The sequence below is a fragment of the Plectropomus leopardus genome, chromosome 16, assembly GCF_026936395.1.
Source record: "Plectropomus leopardus strain MGB_pleo_1.0 chromosome 16, ASM2693639v1, whole genome shotgun sequence".
NCBI classification, from domain to species: domain Eukaryota; kingdom Metazoa; phylum Chordata; class Actinopteri; order Perciformes; family Serranidae; genus Plectropomus; species Plectropomus leopardus.
Window position 1 is genome coordinate 27,195,253 of NC_142191.1, and position 22,719 is coordinate 27,217,971.

The 22,719-nt window shown below is 40.4% G+C and overlaps 1 protein-coding gene across 10 annotated transcripts in view; it reads right to left on the minus strand.

The window, feature by feature from the left end:
• The window catches only part of cdc42bpab (CDC42 binding protein kinase alpha (DMPK-like) b), a 102,211-nt gene that overhangs the window by 23,812 nt on the left and 55,680 nt on the right, over window positions 1-22,719 (minus strand). For 6 of the 10 annotated variants that reach the window (XM_088089669.1, XM_088089671.1, XM_088089668.1 and 3 more), the window contains 13 exons: window positions 10,097-10,190; window positions 8,429-8,629; window positions 8,043-8,181; window positions 7,437-7,546; window positions 7,266-7,345; window positions 5,564-5,742; window positions 4,479-4,601; window positions 4,131-4,264; window positions 3,785-3,906; window positions 3,152-3,272; window positions 2,584-2,694; window positions 2,134-2,381; window positions 2,003-2,017 (listed from right to left, as the gene is read on the minus strand). In XM_088089669.1, the coding sequence (XP_087945795.1) occupies window positions 2,003-2,017; window positions 2,134-2,381; window positions 2,584-2,694; window positions 3,152-3,272; window positions 3,785-3,906; window positions 4,131-4,264; window positions 4,479-4,601; window positions 5,564-5,742; window positions 7,266-7,345; window positions 7,437-7,546; window positions 8,043-8,181; window positions 8,429-8,629; window positions 10,097-10,190 (1,677 nt within the window). The remainder of the gene's footprint in view (window positions 1-2,002; window positions 2,018-2,133; window positions 2,382-2,583; window positions 2,695-3,151; window positions 3,273-3,784; window positions 3,907-4,130; window positions 4,265-4,478; window positions 4,602-5,563; window positions 5,743-7,265; window positions 7,346-7,436; window positions 7,547-8,042; window positions 8,182-8,428; window positions 8,630-10,096; window positions 10,191-22,719) is intronic. The other 4 variants (XM_042502976.2, XM_088089670.1, XM_042502979.2 and 1 more) reach the window with 2 other exon arrangements.

The following is a 22,719-nucleotide window of genomic DNA, read 5'->3' on the forward strand; positions in this document are numbered from 1 at the left end:
CGGAAGGATTTTTTTTTTTTTTTTGCCTTTCAGCCTCCTGAACGGAAATGCTGTTCTAATATGGTGGTTTTTATACAACAAACGGAAGTATGAACAAATCAAAATTACAATCAAAAGTTCACCAATCTCAGTCCGCCTCCCTCAAAAATGGCTCATACATCCTCCTACCTTTGTCCGTGTGTGGGCCCGTCTCCACATATTTCCTCAAAACCTAAATCAAAGCCTTGGTACTAAAACCAGGTACACATTATTCAGCCCAAACACATTAATGCAGTTAGAATCTGATACAGCGGCATGTTTAAAAATGAATTAGAAAGCAGAGAGAATAATATGTCAGTAACGCCAGGTGGGAAAGTTAGTCTAACGGGTACAAAAACAAAGCTCTAAAGCTTTCTCCTCAAAAACAGGATTTTATTAAAATGTGATTAAACCAGCGGTTCTGGTCATGGGATCAGGTGCCCCAGAGTACCCACCAGGGGGTCTGTGGTAGAAAAATAAGTTACTTTGTTTCATATCTGAGTTGGCACATTTTAAAAGGATATTTCCTTACTAATTCAACAATTTTCCCCTTTATTTCACAATTCAAAACTACAATACAGTGTATTAAAATCAAGTCTTACTACTTAAAGTCACAGTAAGTTCTATAAATTGACAGGTTGTTTCAATGCAGAAATACACCCTCGATTACATGACAATACATGAGTATACGATTTGCCTAGCTCGAATATTTACTTCCAACTTAAATTTTATGGCTCAGGAATGTGACCGACTGTGTTTAACATCAACAACTCTCATTTAAGCCTCAAAAAGAGGATCTTTAAAGGAATGGCAATAACCTTAAATACATAAGAACCCTTTTCAGAAAGTAAACAAGTCCTCTGATATGGTAGAGATCATCTTTAGAAGTAAAGTCGTGATCTTCATGCCTTTCCTGTGAAATCGGGGTAATATGGAGAGATGAAAATACTTAAGAACCTCTGGAAGGAGTTTACCTGTATGAGGGGTTATTCTCTGGTTGGGTTAAGGGCAACATTATTACTATTAAAAACTATTAAACTATCAAAAGAGCTCTGTATGATATTCAGACCATTTATTTATTAGCAGACAACTATTTAAATATAGTGAAGTAATCCACTATATCCAGTTCCCCCTGTTTAAAACAGTTGGCTCTGTCAGCATCATTGCTGTGGTTAGCACTCTTGCACTGTTAGTACTAAGGCTGCATAATGTAAAAAAAAGTATAGATATATTTTATACATATGTTAATTTGCAATATAATCTACAACTTAGTAAGGATTGTAATTTTTTCCATTTCATTTCACTTAAAAAATATAACTAGAATTCACACCTGAACTATAAAGGTGTTTAGGTTACAATGATCTTAACTCTGACCACCAAAATCTAATATGTTCATTCTTGAGTCCAAGTTGGGTTTGTGCCAAATTTGAAAAAAATCCCTCTAGGTGTTTCTGGAAATATACTGTTCACAAGAATGAGAAAGCTGAGGTCACAGCGACCTTGACCTTTGAACTACGGCCACCAAAATCAAAGTAGTTCACTGCTGAGTCAAAGTGGACATTTTTTCTTTGATTTTTGCTGGGGTCTGTATCATACAAACCCTTGCGTCTGGAATAGAAATTACCAGCTAGGTCATCTCCATAGGGCCACACTGCTTAGGTTAGGTTGTGATAAATTTTACCTTCATACAAAAAAATTGCAGCCTCTGTGATGTGGATTTTGCACTTGGCCATACTGCAATTTTAATAATATTTTGATTAACTGTGTAGCCCTAGTTAGCAGCATTAGCTACTAGCTGCCAGCTCAGCCTCCTTCCTGTTGAAAAGTGAGTGTAAATCCCCTTTAAATCCTAGATATACTCTGAATATCATATAGAGCTCCCTTACATTCTAAGCATCTTACAGTCGTTAAATTAACTATTCAAAAGAAACTTCACATTCACACCAGACAGGGACTTAAGCTATCTTTACTAAACTGTATTTACCTCATGCAATCATCACTGGAAAAGACAATGCAGAAAAATGAAATGTAATAATGTCATGACAGCAAAGGTATTAGGATCACTCCAATCAGATTGAAAAAAAGAAAAAAACACTAGATGGACTGATAAAGTACCTCTCTCTGCGAGTCTTGTCTAGCTTGTCTTTAAGCATCAGGATCTCTTTCTGCAGTGCGAGGTGCTGGCTCTCAGCATCCCGCAGCTCCTTACGCAGGGCCTTTAGTTCGGTGCTGTGCTGCGCTTCCCTGCGTGCCAACTCCTCTTCATACAGGAGCGTTTTCTTCTCCAGGTCTCCCCGCAGTCGTCCCACCTCCTGGCTCTGGTCTGCTGAGGCCGGGGCAGCAGAGGAGCCGGCCTGCTTCAACTGAGCGGTGGGAGTACGGAGAAAAGTGAGATTGGTGTAAAGATGTATGGAAAGGGGAGTATGAAAGGATCAATAAGACTCTTTGTGTCAGCACAAAGCAAACACACACCTGTCTAAACGCTTGTGGTGTGAACTATGAGTCTTAACTTTTAAGGATGTGCAGAGACGCTGTGGATGGACAAGTCAATGTTTGCACACTCACCTTAAGCCCTTCCAACTCCTCCTCCAGCTGTCTGCTATACTGCTCATTACGCTCCCTCAGCTTCCTCTCTTTCTGAGCCTCTGCTGCCTGCTCCTCCGCCTGCACCTCCATCTGATACACACACAAACTCCAGTGACTGGATGCAAATGTGGATCATATGCAATGCTTGCTCTCATGCACCCATTTCAACCCACATTTTTATCATGTCAAAAAATTAAACATTCAAAAACATACACAGGTTAAACATTAAAACCAAACCTAACAACTGCAATTTTGCAGCATCAATCCATCATTCTTAGGAAATTACGTGCAATATTACCCTAAATTGATGGAAATTGTGCCAAATAATGTCCATAATGTTCTAACAACTAAGTAGAAACACACTCAAACACAGCCACTAGAACATTGTTTCTAATCTACTGTATAGATATTCATGGAACTCTATAAATGTTTCTAATAAGGTGATCTAAGTACAATACACAGACAGCAATAGAAGTTTGAATTGTGCACCAACCAGTGAATGGAGAGAGAACAAGGTGTGCTAGCAACCACAGGGAGACTACTCTACCTCCTTCTTGGCCCTCTCAGCCTTTCGCACCTCAAGGCGGAGAGCCTCAACCTTCTGATTCTGGCTCTCCATCTCCTCCTCCTTGTCCCGCAACTGGCGAGCCAGGCGCTGCTTCACTGACCTGGGTGAAAGGTGAGTAAAAATCATAAATAAGGCAAAACAATGCAATGGACCTTGAGAAAGATCCATAAATATATATTATCCTAAAAGCAATGCTGTACATGACCACGCTAATATTTTTTGGTAAAATCTGCGGTGAGCACATTCATTTGCAACATATGAAGGTGAATGTGAGTGTCATTCTCTTTCCCAACAGTTTACAATGCTTATTTTAGGGCACCCAGAAGGCTGACAAAACAATGGCACGGCTAGTGCTGATGGTACTTCAGACAACGAAGCCACTGATTTTTTTATGCAAACTGTGCCCACAGGGTCTGAAAAATCAAATTTGAATGTCAGCCACACGTGCAACAAATTTGAAATGACACATTGAGTTGAAGCATGAACTTTGAGTGAGATCTTGTGAAGTGTGAACATGCACAACGCTGACTAAAGGTGTCAGCTGTGATTGTGAAGATGCTAGAAAGTGTAGGTGTGTTGGTTTTGAGAAACAGTTTGGGGCAGCGATCCTACCTGAGGTCTGTGAGTCTCTCGTTAAGCTCAGAAAACTCCTGCATGGCCAGTTTTCTCTGGCTGTGAGCCTCCTTCAGCTCTTTTGACTGAGACTTCAGCTTCTCATTGGCCTCCACAAGATCCTGGAATGAAAAAAAAAGTCAAAATAAATAAGATCTTCACAGTGACTTCAAAGTAAATTTGAGATTTATTTAACTTTTTTGTCATGAAAATCAAAGCTAAGAAATTTGTTTATTTTCTGGTATTTCTTATTTGAACATTGATATTACTGTGTTTGTTGTACAGGGCTAAGTGTCCTATGAAAACTTTCATAAAATACTAAATGCAAAAAAAAAACTGGTTCTACCTTGTGCATGTCATCCTTCTCCTGTGTGATGTTCCTCATCTGTTTCTCAAGAGTCTTGACGTGTTTAGATGTGTCCTCCAGGTCCCTGCGGGCCAACGACACATCCTCCAGCTGCTTCTCGAGCTGGCCTGAGTCTGACACACACGTAAACAAAGGTTTAAAACGTAATAAAAGCTTACCTAAACTTGTGATAGAATTTGACCGTAGAAGTGTGTTTGTTTCCAAGAGTTAAAGAATACTCAAAGTTCTGTCCAGAGTCTTCCCGAACTTAAAATTTAAATGTAGCTGTAAGTCTGTAAAAGTAGCCGGCGAAAAGTATCACGAACAAAAAAAACAAACAATCCTGACCAGCAATCTGTTTCTTGAGGATGTCGATCTCGCTCTTCAGACTCCTGATCTCCACCTCCTTGTTAATGCTGGGAAGGCCTTCGCCTGTTGGATGCTGCAGTGCCTGCACCGTCTGAGTCGACTCTGCAACACGTGAGGTAAAAGGCATCAGTTATTTGTGTAACACAGTCAATTATACATCAGCAATATGTGAGACAGAGTAGTACATCTGTTAGTAATGTGTAGCATTACAATTACACAATATTTGTGTAAACAGTTATAACCTGACATATCAGGACTCCAGAGTCATTATGTGGAACTTTTAAAACTCAGTTGCTGTACCCCAACTGTCACTTCTGGGGTCCCCCCCTGTATATATGTGTGTTTATTAGCATCTATTAGCATTTAGCATTCACTAGCTTTTAAAGTTAGCTGCTTTGATTATCTGCTGTCTGTCTGTTTGGGTTTAGCGCCAGTGTCACACTGGCCAGTGCGTCATTTCATGCTGCATTTCTATTGGTTGGTCAGCAGACATTGGTCATAACAGCAGTCACACAGTCAGATTGTCATCCCAAAGTTCTGACACAATTCGACGACAATTTTATCCCAGCCTGTCTTCGATCAAAAGACTGTGACAATGGCCATCCTTTAGCCTCTCCCACTGTGCATGACGCAGGACCACTGCTTTAGAGCCACAACCAAAGATATCAGCCATGTTTCTTTCACGTTGGTCATCTTGTAATAGTATTATTTGTCTTGTGAGTGTCTTTTCTTTTCTCTTCTCCATAAACAACTTTGTATTTTCGTGTCATTTTGTTGCAATTCTGTTCTGAATTGCAGAGGGACTGCAGATGTGAATTAGCTCTGAGCTATAATCTGGAACAGTGCATCAAATGGTAACGTTTATGTTTTAAATAAAATTAATCAAATTAATTTGATCAGGGACAGCCCAAAGCCCAGTGTATACTGGGCTTTAGATGTGATTTGATAATGTCATGAATTCCAGTTTTGTGCATGTTTTGGTAATCTGTACTATTCATGCATGCTTTTTAAGAAATGCACAATGAATGCATTAATATTTTTCCTCTCTGTTTCCAAGGCTTTACCTTGCAGTTTGCGGCTCAGCTCTATTTTCTCCTGCTCCAGCCGGCGGATCCTCCTCTCATAGGCCTCTGTGGCCAGGCTGTCCTCCAGGCTGCGCTGGACATCCAGGTCCAACTGGTCCTGGCCTGTCTTACCCGGCTCCCCTGCCAGCTGACGCAGGCAACCCCGGTCAGAGAGGGTGCTACAATGGAGGAGGATGGGAAAAGTGTTAGGTAGTGAAGAAAAAAGGTGTAGGAGGCATGAGAACCAGTGAGAAAAGGAGTGAGGAAAGTGGATAAAAATGGTTGATTGATAAGAAAAGAAAAAGCCATTTGTAGGGATGAAAACGGGCATAACGGTGTTAAAGAATATTAGAAAATTCAATATGAAAGTATGTTTAAGGGAGGGAAAGAGGCCAGACAGAAATGACAGAGAAACAGCAGGAGACAGGAAACAGGAAAGAGAAGTGGACAACAGAGATAGAGATGAGTTGAAAGATGAGAGGATGTTGAGTCATGGAAGAAGGGGGGAGAAAGAGGGTGGAGATGGAGTGACAGAGGCAGAGTAACGGAAGATGTGGAGAGTGTGTGAGAGAGGGAGACAGAGAGAGAGAGTGGGGGGGAAAGAGGAGAGAAAGAGTGGAAAAGGCTATTATCACTGAGCCTTGACGAGATAAGAAAGTAAGAGGTGGGTTTGTTGCTTTCTCACGGGCAGCCTTCAGTGTGAAGATTTACAGCAAGACATGAACATCACCTTATTAGGGAGGGAAGCTTATTCAATACTCCTACGCTTCTTCAGATGGATGAGTGCTATGCAGTGAGAGAGCTAGTCTGGGAAATGTGTCTATTTATAATGACTAATTATATCTGGAGCCTGATAATGACAAGGTGCAACACGTCACTTTGTTTATCTCTCTTTTTTTAAAAAAGGCGAAAATGGATAACAAAGATCTTTTAAGGGGACCTATTATGCTTTTCCTTATTTTCTGTCATATTTATAATGTCACTATGTTGGATGTTCGTATTAAATGTGGCCAATGTTCCAAATAATGAAATTAATGTATGTAAGCAAAAACCTAAGCCTTCACATGATTTTGGATACTCAGTTTTCAAACTTTTTTTCTACTTTTGGTGTATGCTCCAGGCACACTTTACTGCAAGTGTTTACATTATTAACATTGCTACATGTAGCAGAATGCTAAGATCAGGGAAACATATAATCTTTGTTGCTGTTGTTACATTTTCCAGAATATCCAATCATATTCCTGCTGGTACATTTCTGGTTGTGAAGATTTTGGTTTAGAAGTTTTATTTGGGGGGAAACTTTTGCCTTCATTGATAGGACAGGTTAAGCGTGAAAGGGGGAGAGAGGGGACGACGAGGCCTGAAGAGACAGGCACTTAAATTGAGCTTCTCAGGCAGTGTGTGTGTTTTTTTTGTTTTGCTTTTTTACATTAAAGCATGTAAACATGTTCTAGTAGAAATCCAAAATACATGTATGAGTGTGAAAATGAGCTTATAGGTCCTATTTACTTTGTTGACTGGAGAAATACTGTAGGAAAATAGCACCTTTGCTTCATTTCATCTGTACTCAAAAGATCTTCTAATCAAAATCCTAATAATGAAGTGTGAAAGAGGACTTTCCAAGACTAACTTTAGGCAGTCGTTAAAAATAATCTTTTAAATATAATCTATTTATATATCTTTTTCCCGTGGCAGAACTTACCATTTACTGGTGTAGGTGAAGCCCACAAAGGGCAGATGGTGGCCAGAGAAGGCAGTGTGAGAGGGAGGGGGCATGGTCTCCTGAAAAATGATTTTAAAATATGTACAAGAAGTGAGACTTTTACAGCTAACACACAATAATGAAAAGTAAAAAAAGAAACAAACTCCTTACCGAGTTCTTTAGGCAGTCATCATCCACATCAAAGTTGGAGGTGTCTGTAGGACTGCTGACCTCTGGGATGTAGGGGGCCTCACATGTGAGAATGTTTTCCCAATCAATGCCTGAACACAAAAGAGGTTGAACTTAAAACACAGGATGATCTTTGACTCAATTGTTATCAAGGATACAACAGTGGCACAAATCAATAAACTCTGGGTAACTGAAATGCCAATTATTGATTAGGTATTCATAAACCTGTTTTGAGATATGCTGTAAGGGTAAACAATTTATTAGCACAACATACAAAAGAAAATAAATAAGGGAAAAATAGAACAGTTACATTTAAAAAAACAACAAAACAATAATTATATGCGCCAGCAGTAAAACATCTGCAAGATACATACAGCTGCAACGGGGATACTAAGAGAAACAAGGAGGCAACTGAATTTGTACGAAAAGAATTTATACATTGATAAAATGAGGTACTAATACACAGATATGTGGATAAAAATACATTAATATTTTATACACAATGCGCTATATTTATATCAGAAATAGAAAGAACAGTCAAATCAAGGAAGACTTTGTGAGATCTGTGATGCTAGACTCAGCCTGTACCAGTGAAGAAGGGGTGGTGCTTGAAGTCCTCAATGCCGTTCTGGCCCAATCGGTGCTCTCGGCTGCAAATGAGCCTGCGAATCAGATCCTTTGCGTCCTCTGACACATCTGTTATCTGCTGTGGGAACTGGAACCGCTCCTGTGCAAAATTTGATGGTATGTATTAGAGGCAACAGACAGTTGACACTATTTTTTAACCTTCATATCCTCTATATAGCATGCCTCTACCCACACATCATCACTGACACATTTGCTGCTTCCACATTGCTTTTACTTTACGCTTATATATCCTATCTTTCAAAACTCTTTTACTACAGCACTGATACTTCCTAATAATATACTGACATGTGATTTACATGTACATACTTCAAGCTCTATTAGCTCACCTTGTGGTTCATGATCTTCCCGTACGTTTCCACCAGAGACTCAGCATAGAAAGGGGTCTCGCCGTACAGCATTTCATACATGCAGACGCCCAGGGACCACCAGTCGCACTCAGGTCCATACTTGCCTTTCCCGTCCTCCATCGCCTGGAGGATTTCTGGGGAGATGTAGTCTGGAGTCCCCACCGCCACCGAGGACTGGACCTAGCAGAGTGACAAAACAAAAATCAAGAATTGCACCAAATATTTCTATAGAAGAGACAATATGAGACAAATCTCATATAAAAATAAGCAAAGAACTTAAAGGGGAACTACACTCAATTTCAAAACTCATAAATGCTATTCCTGTCTAAGATAGCACTTATTTTTTTTATTTCCATGAGATTTTGTTGGGTTTTTTTTTCCTTTATGATTTATAGGATGGCTTAAACATGAAAGAGAAGGGAGAAGGGATGACATGCAGCAAAGGGCCGCAGGTTGGAATTGAACCTGCAATCGCTGCAGTAAGGACATAGCTTCTCTACATGGGGCGCCTGCTCTACCAGGTGAGCCACTAAGACAGCCCAAAAATTTAAGTAGAAATTAACAACTCTCTTCAAAATCCAAAAACTAGAGTGCTAAAACTCAACTTTGTAATGTATAGGGTATAAAGTCTGGAACTGTTCCACAGACATTGACTTTGGGTCCACAAAATCAGGTCCCATTCACTGTGTGTGGAGCAGCTCTGGACTTTTAAACCCTCTGACATCACAAGTTCGAGACTTACTTCTCTGGTTTCAAGCTTTGAGGGAAAGTAGCTCATGATCACAAATACTGATTAAACTGTTCATGGAAATAACATGTTGTAATTTGTAATTTAGGTGGTGTTCCCCTTTAAAGGTTCAAGTTGCCTGCATACTAAAGCGAGTAATGATGATGATGAGTTACAGGCTGCAGTCTTGGAAGCATGCGAGATGAATACCACCGCTCCAGCAACAGCAAACAACCAAACAAAGAGCAGATTGAGCGTTCAGACCCCCACTACAGGATGAATTCCCTTGTCTACAAAGTTTTTTGGAGCTCATTTTTTGAAGCAATTTGGGGAATGCACACTTGATGCCGAGTCCTGAGTTAAAATCAAAGCAGTTTCATGATGTAAACATATCAATTTTCAGACACTGCTGCCATGACTGCCAAAGTTCCACAGTGGAAGAGAAAAAGCAGACATTGAAATTCCAAATCCATCCCATGTTGGCATACCCTCTATTTGTTATTCAGGAAGTTGCTTTAATACAGATAAAGCAACAAAGAAATACTTTCTTATCATGATTCAAAGCTTCAGTCAAATCCAAATCAATGTTTCAACAAGTGTCTGACAAGACCTAATTTATTTTTTCAAATGATCATATAACCTAATTTTTATATTAACATTGGAGGAGCAGACTTGGGCACCTCTTTGTTCGTCTGCTTCATCCTGTCATTTTTTTTGTTACGTAACACCTAAGGGAAACTTTTTGTTTCTTTTTTGGTGGAGAATTGTCTGAATCATAAACTGCAGGCACAGCCAAGCAGCTGAACCACACACTCCTCCTGGGAGACCCCTTGGGGGTTGACAAGAAGGTCAGTAAAGCTCTGGTATGTTTGCTTTGGACCCGTCGAGGCATCAGCAGCAGCAGTGTGGTAAAAACTTACCGTCCCGTCCTCCATGAGTTTGAGGCAAGAGCCGAAGTCAGCCAGGCGGATGTGGCCGTTCATATCCAACAGAATGTTGTCGGGCTTAATGTCCCTGAAAGGAGACGGAGAAAAAAACAGAGTCAAATTGAGCAAGCCATTCCTCCGAGTAGAATGAAGAAGATGAGGAAAACAAGACATTCTTCCAAACAAAACAATACCTATTAGGACACTGAAAACACACACAAGCCTGTTCTCATATTACGCCATCAATTATCATCAAATTGAATTACATAACCTGGGGAACTTTCACTGTCTGAACTTGCTTGTAATACTAGTGTGTAACAATTTTGATTTATTTATGATTCAATTAAGTGTAATTTCCCAATGCCCATTTATCAGCAGCAGGACAACTCTTAAATTGACCAAAAGAAAGAATAAACACTGGAAATAGTTGGAATTGTGGGAATTAGGTGTGTGTGTGTGTGTGTGTGTGTGTGTGTGTGTGTGTGTGTGTGTGTGTGTGTGCAGGATACAGCTTTTAAAACACACACAAATATGCACTCTGTTTGAGGAAATATGCAACACACAAACACACTCCCACTCACAAAAAAAGACCCTGTGTTCTAAACAGACACACTCCCCCTTAATATTTGTGTTTGTGAACAGAGACAGGCTGGTTCGGGTGGGGGGGTTACTGACAACACATTCTTTCACAGATGTGTACACAGTGGCCACTGTAGATCTTCCTCTCAACCTGCATCTGCTCTGCATTACCACTGCTGATATGTTTATAACATAGATACAGACTCTGGCTTGATTCCAGTTAGTAGGATTCATTATGGGGCTTTCTGGCTACCAGCGACACCAGCTGTATCAGTTCAATATTCATCAGCTACTTTCACTGTTAGACCAGAAAACTACGTGTATGAATTGGAGCTGGATCATCAGAGAGACTGGAGGGCTTATTAACCACAGACAAGTGCATTAGCAAACATTTTTTCCTTATCGATTAATCGCTTGGTTCATAACATGTCATAAAAATGTTGTTTGGCCTGACCCACAGTCCAGCACTCAAAGACAATCAGTTGACTATCCAACAAAACACAAGAAAGCATCAAATCCTCACAACTGAGGAGTCATTCTTGGTTGAAAAAGCACTAACACAAGTAATCAATTATCAAAATTAATCAATGAATTGACCTGGCGCTCTAGTGAGCTGGCTAATGCTTGTCGATTTTCCCCAAGAAGTAGCTCAGTGCAAGGGCTGCTTGACAATGGCAAAAATCAGAATCACAAGTTTTTGGGTAAGTGCTGAGTTATGTTTAACATGATAACTCACTGACTTTGGACATATTATGCATTTGCTGAATTAAAAAAAAATACATAAATAAAATAAAATAAAATAAAAACTTCAACAGTGGATTTTCTTCAACTTTAAATGTATAGAATACACATTTTAAAAAATGTTTTAAAAAATAAAATACATAACATATCATACGTGAATAATATATAATATATAAATATAACTACAATGCAAGAGGAGAAGAAGAGCCTCTGCAGTGCTGGAAGAGAAGGCATGGACTGTGAATACTCTTCGCAGCATGCATGGGAATGTATTAGAATAGATAATGTTTAAAAAAAAAAAATCTTTTTCTTACTTTTCCCTAATTAGTCCCTAATTGAATAAGTTGCTAAAGTTGTCACAAGGCGCTTTTTAGAAATAAAGTCACTAAGGGGGTTTGAGAAGTAACTAAATCTAGCTTTAAAGTCACCAAGGTGGCAACACTACTTGATGAAAAGGGAAATGGTGTGCTGGATTTATAACATGAGACAAAATGGGAGCATCGCTGCAATACAAAATGCGGCACAATAGTTGTTTAATCTTGATTATGTTGTTTTCATAATCTTTTAAATCCAAAACTAAAATTAAATATACAATTTGCATTTGATTTAGTTGCAACTTTATGGCACATTTGTTTACCTCCTGTAAGTTACCCAAACAATAGTTTATTCAACTTCTAGCTGCCCAAAAGTCTTGAGAATTTATCCTATTAGGGAATTCATCCTAAAGGGAATAAGGTGCATGAGAATCATCCAGGTTAACAGGTGGTCACTGACAGGTGGTTTATGTTGGGCTGCTGGTGTTATTGTCTCACATGGCAGTCTACATCTGCTACTGCAGATCTCTGGCCTGGATCTACGTCTGTGGTCATGGTGGGCAATTCTCAGCTTGTGCTTCGGCAGTAAAAAAGTCTTTAGCTTCCGTTTCATCTCTGACATGGACTGGTATGAAACAGAGACGTCACTGTGTCCCATCATCATGGCTAAATATAGCCTCTGTCCTTGTCTGACCATTCCACTCAGTCCCCCTGAGGGAAGACCCTGTCGAGCCCTGTGTCTGAGGCCCTCTTATCAACACAGTGAACCACGACACGGCTCAATACACACGGTAAGGAGGGCACATAAAAGCTCTTTATAGAGTAGTGTCAGAAGCACACACACACATACACACACAGTGCATGCGGTAACACACAACTGACAGCGGACACTCACACCTTTGATGTACCAGGTTACCGAACTGAGCTGATGCTATTTCTGTGCAGCTATGTGAGCATGGCTCCGCTTAAAATAATAAACCTTATGTCCAACACAAGCACACCCCCACTTGCTAGCTCTACGGGCTCTGACCCACCAAACCAACAGTCTGCCATCAGTGAGCATCTGCCAAAGTAGTTTTTTTTTTTTTTGGTGCATCCCGCTTTAAGGCCCAGACACACCAAAATGACATCAAAGAACTAGTGATGATGCAGGATAAGCATTGTTTTGCCGCGCTTCGCCTTTATCTCGACCAAAAAGTTGCACTTGAACACACTGCAACACTACAGCCAATCACCAACAAACACATACAGTCGTGAAAAAATTAGGACACCCTATGAAAGAATGTGTGTTTTTTTTAACAAACTTGGACATATGGATATTTAATACTGATTTTAACAATACTGGGAGATTCAAGTAATAATTTAAGTAATAACATGCAAGAAACCCCTCAAACATCTCACAGCTGAAAGAATTCTGCATTGAGGAGTGGCAAACTTTCCTCAGACCGATGTCAGAGACTGGTAGATGGCTACAAGAAGCGTCTCACTGAACTTATTTCTGCCAAAGCGGGTAACACTAGCTATTAGGTGGTAGGGTGTCCTAACTTTTTCCTTAGTTAGAATACGCATTTTTGTTGATGGCTTTTTTTAATGAGTAAAACCAGGTTAATTTTTGTTGTTTACCTGCAATAAATCACTTTCTTTTCCAGATATAAATCAAAACAAAATTAGACATCAATATATGAACATTTCTTAACAAGAACTGAATATTTAATGGGGTGTCCTAATTTTTTCACATGACTGTACGTTCTACACCAGTGCGAGAGCAAATAACTCATCCCAGCAGCAGGCAGCGGTAGCCTGTATTTGTCATTCAAAAAGGGAAACTGTATGACCAATAGGATGGATTCAAGACGCTAGTTAGCCAGTGAGCACATTGACAACACAATCCAATACTGAAAGAACAATGGTTTATGCGTACCGTGTGCTAGAAAATAATAACACAAACAATTCTGAACTGTTTCTGCTAAAGAGTTCATAGTTAAAATCAAATTTCATGTAATAAATTAATTTTTATCTCACAGCCTCTCGACTTTAGTCGCTTTTTGCTCTTCTCACTTCCATTTCTTTTTTTATGCACAGAGCTGAACTGCCAATCACAGTGATTTCTCATGCCTGACCAACATGTGGCTGTGAAAAAGAGAAAGATTTTCTAGTGTATTTAAAATTGGCTGACCCCCCAACACCCCCGCTCCCGTATAACCCTACACCACAGATGAATATGGTGCCAGTGCCGGCTGAAAACGCATTGGCAGATCCATGTTATAAGGTGTATAAAATGTAAACATGTCCAGGCACACCCATGCAGCACAAAAGAGGGTGTTGGGGTGGAAGACATAGACTAATAAGAGTGCAGCCAGGCAGACTGGATTGCCAGGTAACACAAAACAAATTAAGCGTAAGGTGTGGGGGTGATTAAATTTTCCTCCAATCTAATCTGGCGACACATATTCCACACAGAAACGCATGAGAAACACCTACATAATTTGTAAAAATATTGGGAGATTAGTCGGAGAAATTACCAATTGGGGGCACAGCAGAAGAAAGGGTTAAAAATCTGGAGAACTTGTGCAGATCGGGAGCGTTGGCAGGTATGATTTCTTTAACTGAGGCCAATTCAACATGCTGAATCAGCTATAAAACAGCCAACTCGTGCCAACAGTGCTGGACACACAACTAAAACTAGGGCGACAGACACTCATTGATTGCCTGACATTGACCGACAGTCGACTGTCACCTTTGTATGTCAGGACCCTAACACACTGAAAGCATACTAATATTGATACTAATACTAATAAAAAGTGAATATGTGTATAGAATAAAATACAACAAGGAGATAAAAGTGGAACTCCACAGCCTCCAATAGGCTATTCTGAATTTGTGCATATTTTAAAATATCTAATTGTATATTGTTGGGCCGGGCAATATATCAATACTTTATTGATATCGTGATATGAGGGTGGATATCATCTCAAAATTTCTGATGCTGTAATATCATATCAGCGTGGTCTTTTCCTGATTTGAAAGGCTGCATTGTAGTAAAGTGATGTAATTGTATATACTGAAGATATTGTTCTATTATTTGCCTTTATTATGGCTGCAATGATAAATCAATTAGTTGTCAACTATGAAATGAATTGCCAACTAATCTGATAATCGATCACTTCAAGTTCAAGTAACTATTTATGAAAAAATCTCAGATAACAGCTTACTTGAATATTTTCTGTTCTCTTTCCTCCTCTAAAACAGTACAGTAGAATGAATATCTTGGGTTGTGAACAAAAGAAGACGTTTAATGATGTCATCTTAAGCTTTGGACATATTTTATTTTTTTAAATTTTTTTTACCAACAACTAATCAATTATTTGAAAAAAATAAACAGAATAATTATCAGTGACCTGTTAGTTGCAGCCTTAAACATAACACACTTAGTCATTATATCCACATTACTGATGATTATTTAATCAAAAATCTCACTGAGTAAATATTTTGCGAATGCACAGCAAACCTTTGACGTTGCAATATTGATATTGAGATATTCGGCAAAAAAAGTCATAATATCAATTTTCTGCATATTGCCCAGCCCTTAGTATACTGTCACAGTCAGTGGGACTGCAGGAATGACCTTTTTTGTCCACCTTTGTTAATGACAAGTGCTTGAACTTAGATTATTTAAATATTACAGTGTGTGCATTTTTAGATTTGGCATCAAAGAGACCTCAAGCAAGAGTCGTCTCTAATAAAAATTATACTGATGTCACAAATAAATGCCTGTGTCTTCTGATGGCAATAACCAATATGACAATGTCGCAAACACACAATTTCAGAAGGAGAGGCTGATCAGTCAAATCTAATGAATTCCCAAATTCCACTTAAATATTTTCCTTTAATATGTCTTACCTACTCACTAAATACATGAGACTATTGCCCATGCCTGAGAGATTTTTGTATTTTAAGAGTGCGCAGACATAAATGGGCTTTGAAGATATCTTTGATGTTTCTGTCTTTAGTCAGAGATCTCTTCAAAGCCACATGTGAAGCCCCTGTCATTTTCCAGTGGTGTTAATGCAGGGGGTGGGCTAGCTATCCTGTCTGCTTCAGATACACCACTAAATCACCAACCTATAAAACCATGGATTGAAGTAATATGTGCACATATGTGACTTGTAGAGACACATAAAAGTTGGGCTCCAAAACGTATGTATACGTATATAAATTGACACTTACTTTTACCAATTCACTGCTTGCATCATGGGTTACTTAGAAGTCTTTTTAAAGATCCTGACTGCTCACAGATGAGTTCCAGATTGGACATCAGTTTCCAAAGTGGATACTGTATATAGCACTCTGGATGGAAACCACATACTGTACCCAAGTGCATACATCCAACCAACCAACCAGGAGTAACATGAACTTGGCAGGCACAAACACACATAAACAACTGGCCCCAAGTATACTCAAGGTCCTACTATCAAGAAGAACTTAAAACTTAGTGTCGGATGATTGGATTTTACAGATAAAACTTTAATGTCTCTGTGAGGACGTTTATGTTGGACTCGTAACTGCTCTGTTATATCTGAACTTTCACCTTAACTTTAACAACTCCATAGCTAGACATCATGGAAGGCTTGAGCAAGGGGACACGAGATTGGACGTAATCACTGGAAAAAAATATGAAGTTTTTGGCTTACAACTGTATAATGTTATAAACAGAACCTCTGGAACATGTTCAACCTTTACATGAGCTGTCAGTTCTGTTACATTAAATAGGGACAAAAATAACTTCAAGGTGCCCTGTAGAGTTTTTGGCCACTAGTACCACTATGCAGCAATGTTTTTATGAGTGGGTCTCCTGTCTTCTGTTCTTGTGCTTTTCCATGAGGACAAATATGCACGATCAAGAGCATGCTGGTTAAGCAATACAAATTCCTGCCAATGTTTTCGCTGTTCCTCTGACCTACAGGTGGCGGTAATGCACCAAGAAACTTAGCAATATCCCAGAAAAAATAGGAAAGAAGATGGCCAGCAAAAAATGGTGAATTCCTTTTGCACTGGAAAAGTGTCATTTCTGAGAACGAGTTGGAAATTTCAACTAGAACATCCCCCTGAAGTTGGATTTCCCACTCTGAAAGTTGGAGTATGAACAACCCTAACCTCAAAATCCAAGGTGGCTGCACTGCACATCAATAATAGTGAAAGCTGTAGTAATATACTGTTTATTACTGTTTATCTGCAGGTTTCAAGACTTTCAATGGATCAACTTTGCCAAAGTTTTATGAGAAAGCAAATGCATTCAACACATCTCTTGGTCATTGAGGACACATTCAATGTGTTTAGGTGAGAATCAGTGAATATCAATAAAAACTCCACAGGTAAATGGTAAATCTGAAGATTTGACTGCAGCAGTCAAGTCTTAATAGACTTCCATTAAACAGTTAAGTATGCATCTTAAACAAAAATAAACACAGAGGAATAGACAAGGCTATCTCATATTTTACCATTTGCAAAACCCCTCATAAGTAAATGAAACTGTCACAGAAGCAATCAAACATGACAGTTTGACATTTTTTACTGTTAATGGATATTATTTTTAAACTTCTTAAACACATTTGTACAAACAGGACTGTGTGATCACAAGTGTGTTTATCTATTACCAGGCACATGACCTCTGCTCCCAGAATCTGATTCACCTTGATGGGAAGTGTAGAACTTACAAATCATGAATGACACCTGGAAAGCTTGAACTAGACTGCAAGCACGCGAATCTGTGTGTGTGTGTGTGTGTGTGTGTGTGTGTGTGTGTGTGTGTGTGTGTGTGTGTGTGTGTGTATATGTATGTATGTACGCAGTTGCTTTGGTTGCTGGAAGGCCTTAATCTGTTCCAGAGACTTCTACTCTGACAAAAAAGCAGGCAGTGTGTGTTGACCTTTGCTTGTCTGTGTGTGTGTGTGTGTGTGTGTGTGTGTGTGTGTGTGTGTGTGTGTAAATGTGTTGCACACAGACCACTGCAGCACAGTGGGGGTAAGGCAGGGGGGTATTGGTGCTGCTACTGATAAACCATTTAGTGTTCAGCAAAGCCCCCGTCTGCCCACTGCCCTCTCGTCTTAGCAGCAATTGTCTCTCTACCACCATCCTGCTTTTCCTCTGCCCCCCTGGTCTCTCTTAGACACCACAGGTCAACATTACTTTTTCCCTGCTGCACTCAGTATTACCTTTTCATTATCAATCTGCCTCTGACTGTTGTGATGAGTCCAATAATCGTCACAGCAGCCACATAAAAACCCCCAGCCCACACCACGGGCAGCTAACAGCACAAGAGCTGACTCACATTTATAGCCTTCATAGGGACAAACCTGATGAGGTGGTGGTGCTAAGCTAGTGCTAGGCTACGCTAGTTAGCGAAGCCAATTGGGCTACTGTGTCACAGGGCTCCTGCGGTCTTAAAGAGAAGCGAAGAGACGAGAATAGAGGGAGGTAATCTCCTCTAAGACCACAGCATCCATCTGTGAGGGCCATCTGGACACCACCTCACAACACACACACACACACACACACACACACACACACACACACACACACACACACACACACACACACACACACACACACACACACACACACACACACACACACACTCACACACACCTGCAGCAACACTGGAAACTGCACAGACAAGGCATGTCCACATGGCTCTAGCCAAGCATTTGTTGACTAATGGTTCAAAGAACTGCTGCCTGTGTGACTTCTGGCATTGCTCGACACTGACTCACACACACACTTCCTCCTTATCACTGGCTCTCTATTTAAATATTTTCATTAAGTGTCCATTTTAATCAAATTTGACAGTACCTCTAGAATACCTCTTTGAGAAATTATGGTTGTAGTGTGTGTGTGTGCGTGTGTATGTGTGTGAGAGAGGGAGATAGAGAGGGCCCTGTTCTTTCTTAGATCACACATCTGTGAAGAGACACATGGCCCTGATCAATAATAAATCACACAAAGGCTGTAATCAATAGGAAAACACAGACCATTGTGCACGAGTGCACACACACACACGCACACACACACACAGAGTATATGATGGTAGTAAGACCCCAGTCAAAAAAGAGGTGAACTGTCACACTGTCACATGACATCTTATTCGATTTAGTTTTTTTTATCTCTCTCTCTATCCACTGCTCTCCCTCTGTAGCAACCCCCACCTCGACTCTCACTCAGTCAGAATCCCCCTATCTCTCGCAGTGTGTCTCTCTCTCAGACACACACACACACACACACACACACACACAGTCACTCGTGGCAGACAGATGTGGGGCTAGGCAGCACAAAGCCATGCTGAGTTGGCCTATTGAAACGTTTGTCAGGCCCCTCTGGGAGGCCACGCAGATCACTGACCACTGAATAAATGAACACACTCACACATACACACACAGTTTCCCTTTGCTTCTGACTCTAACACAAGCTGCCTCTCATGGGACTCTGCTGAGGGGGACAGAAGGTTGACCTCAGGCTCTTTGCTCTTCATTTCTTTCATCTGGGCTCTTTTCAACTTCATCAGCGTCAACCGGGGCGCAAATATTAATTTTGAATGGGCCAATACCGTGGCAAGGTCAGCTACTTTACAACATATGAAAAGGCAGACTTGGGTCAGCTGGATGACAATTTAGACTAATGTCTACACAATTTAACTTAGTGTGGGGTAACGTGATATAAACCATGAGACTATACAGATTTGATATTTGTGTTTCTGCACTTGCCATGTCGTTACTTTTGCAATAGAATAAGAGGTGGGGTTCCATACAAAGACAAATAACATGCAACAGTAAATTAAACTGCCACTCCAGCCCTACCAAACTGCCAAAAGCAAATGATGAGGCACTGATATAAACATATTGCAGCACCATGTCTTGTGTTTTACGTCTGCGATGATATTTGAATACCTTTAAGTCCTCTAAAAATCCTGGAAGAGTCCCAGTGGGGAGCTGGAGTCAATGACAAGGACAGTGAAATATAGCTCTAACTCTCATTATTGCGACGGGGTAAGTAAATGTTTTCTCTCCTCTCTTTCCTCCTTTCTGAAGCTTGCCATCTAAATTGAATATCCAGTCCCATCCAGAGACCCAGAACATAATATTACTCTGCCAAGATCCATTTTGAATGCTGACCCAAAACCTGATGAACACTACAGCTGGTGAATTTCATGTGTATTAGCCTGATGTATAGGATAATATTTTTTACCAGAAAAATTGGTTCATATTATTATTATTATTGAGGGCTAGACAACTGTGAATGGTGGGAGTACCTGACTCAAACTGCTTCTTCAGGGTGACCTTTTACATCAACACAGTGTTGCATTATGGGTTGTTGTCACCTAATGTTGCTAGGCTACAGAGTTTCTTTGCCTATGTATAGTGACTGTTAAAGCTAGTCATAATGGTGTATAGTTCACCCACTTCAACACACAGGAGCTTCTCGTGGCATATGTTTTGCTACAGACAGCATCATTTTTCATGCAGCCAAGAATTTTCAGTGTAAACTGAGTGTCATGATGAGCATCTCAAGAGGAAAAATGCTAACCTGACAGAGGAAAAACACTCTGAATGCTTCCATGAGTGAGTGTATAAGAGTATAATGATGAACTAAATGAAAGAATGTCTGCTAGCAGCGCAGATATGGGACATATGCTGGCTATCTTATCCTCGAACAGAGAAAACTCTCTTTAGGACTAGTCTGACTGATACTGAAGCTGCTACTAAGATACAAGCTTCCAACAGCACAGCTGCATCCACTGGTTAATACTGTTTTCATTGTTTTCCAAGTCCCAAGTCCCAAGTCAAGTCCCACATCATGACAGGCAAGTCTCAGGTCAAGGTTGAAAAGTCTAAAGTCAAGTCTCAAGACTGAAAAGACCTTAGCCTATAATAATAGTCCTATTATTGGCTCCTCACCAAATTTAATACCATTTTCACACCTGAGTAAAAATATATTACATTTATAATCACCATGGAGGCTTTTAGAATTTGCAGTAATATGTGAAAACAAGTTTGGCAAAGTGAATTTCGGATGTTTCGGTTCTGCCTTGTATTTAACTCATCTCATATTGGAACAGTATAACTTTCTGTTTCCAAATAAGCTTTGGGGAAGGCATCAAGTATTGAAAACAGAAGTTAAAAAGCCAAAGTCCAAGTAAAACTTGAGTCATTAGTGTTAAAGTTAAGGTCGAGTTGCAGGTTCACATGCACAATTGCATACCAATGGCACAGACTCTGGGAGGAACTGATGTTAGGACACATGACATGCAGACTGGAGGAGCCATGGATTGAGCTGCTGATATTCCGATTCGTGGACGGTCAAGCTCTACTTCCTGAAACACAGCCGCTCCCAAGAGACTAATGTTCGACATATTTGTTGGTTATTTTCTGGTAAATGGGCTTTGCATTTTTTTAAATGTGATACAGAAAAAATGTTTAAGGTGGTATGTACCAATTAAAAATGTTTCTCCAAAATCAGATGCTGGGAGGTTGTCTCATTGTAAGGGTTGTTTCACATATTCGAGCTGTTGGTATTTTTAAGGACTGTGCTAACAGACATCTTTGACTGTTTTCAAAGTTGGGACTTGAAGGTGGGTCACAGTGGAGTTAGTGTGAGACTTTAAATGATCCCTGCAGAAACTGGCGTCACAGATGATTGACTATTGTGATTCCCAAGAGCAAAAGCGGGGAAACCATTGCACTGCAGTATTGCCACAACCTGCCCATCAATATTCCCAACAGCGGTCTGGTTTTGTGTGTTTGGTGTAACTGAGACTGAGCCATGAATTAATGGAGGTTTTCTGTTTAATGGACATTAGAGCCTTTCAATTACCGAGTTAATGCTTTGTACTCCTACTTAGTCATAAGAATAGGGAACACACCAAACTAACACATACACATCATCGCATGCACCCAAACACACACACGCACACACACACTCTCATCAGACGGGAAGAGCCAGCAGGACACACCCTCCTCTGGGGACCTGCCTGGTGTCTCCACCCTCTACAAAGCAACCGTACAAATCTCCCACGAGCTACGTGAGAAAGAGAGAGCAAAGGAGGAGTTGGGGGGTTGGTACATGGGGGGAAGTAACAGCACCACACCCCCACCCACACACCTCCTATACCCCATCATTACTGTCCCAAAGCGTCCACGAGGGGACTTAAAGAGAAACAGTGCTGTCCCCTCCTCCCTGTCCCTTTTCGCTTCAATCTCCTACTCCGCTGCCGCCGTCAACCCCCACCCGCAGCACCCAGATAACACCATGCAATTAGTGGCTCCCCACGCTCTTCTCGTTCGCTCCCTTTCTTTACTTATACATTTATATCTGCATCTCTGTACAACCGTTGTCCTCTCTCAGTATGTTTCTTTCTGCCTGACTTTTCAGTGGCGTATTAGAGAACAGAGTAACTGCAGACACACCCAAAACGCTATCCCACCAAGTAACCGAGCTTTATCGTACCCTTTTTCTGACCCTCCCATGTTCTCTATCCATCTCTCATCTTTCCCTCTGTCTATCCATCCTTCCCTTGCTCCTTAAACAAAATTGCAAGCCCCCTGGTAAATGCAACACTGTAATTGCATGCCACCATTTCCTGCCTGGCAAAAACTAACTTCCTGCTCCCCAGGGCATCTTTTGTTGCCTGAAAATTTCTTTTGGCATCTATGTTAAGGAGGAAAATGGCCACTGGGTGTGAACAGTCTGCTTTCAGGGTGTTTATTATTTTAAATCTGTGGGGTTTTTTTGCTACTTGGGGGCAGCTGAGGTGAGTTGTGAACACAACATTGACTTTTCTCATGATTTTTGCAAAGTTGCTTATTTACATATTCAAAACTTACAGAGTGACGAGGAGTTACTTAGCTTCCCAATGTTAGTCCAGTATTCAATCTACTTTAGTGCCATTGTTGGTCTCTACTAACTCCTTGGGGAAATATCTGTCTGTTTAGC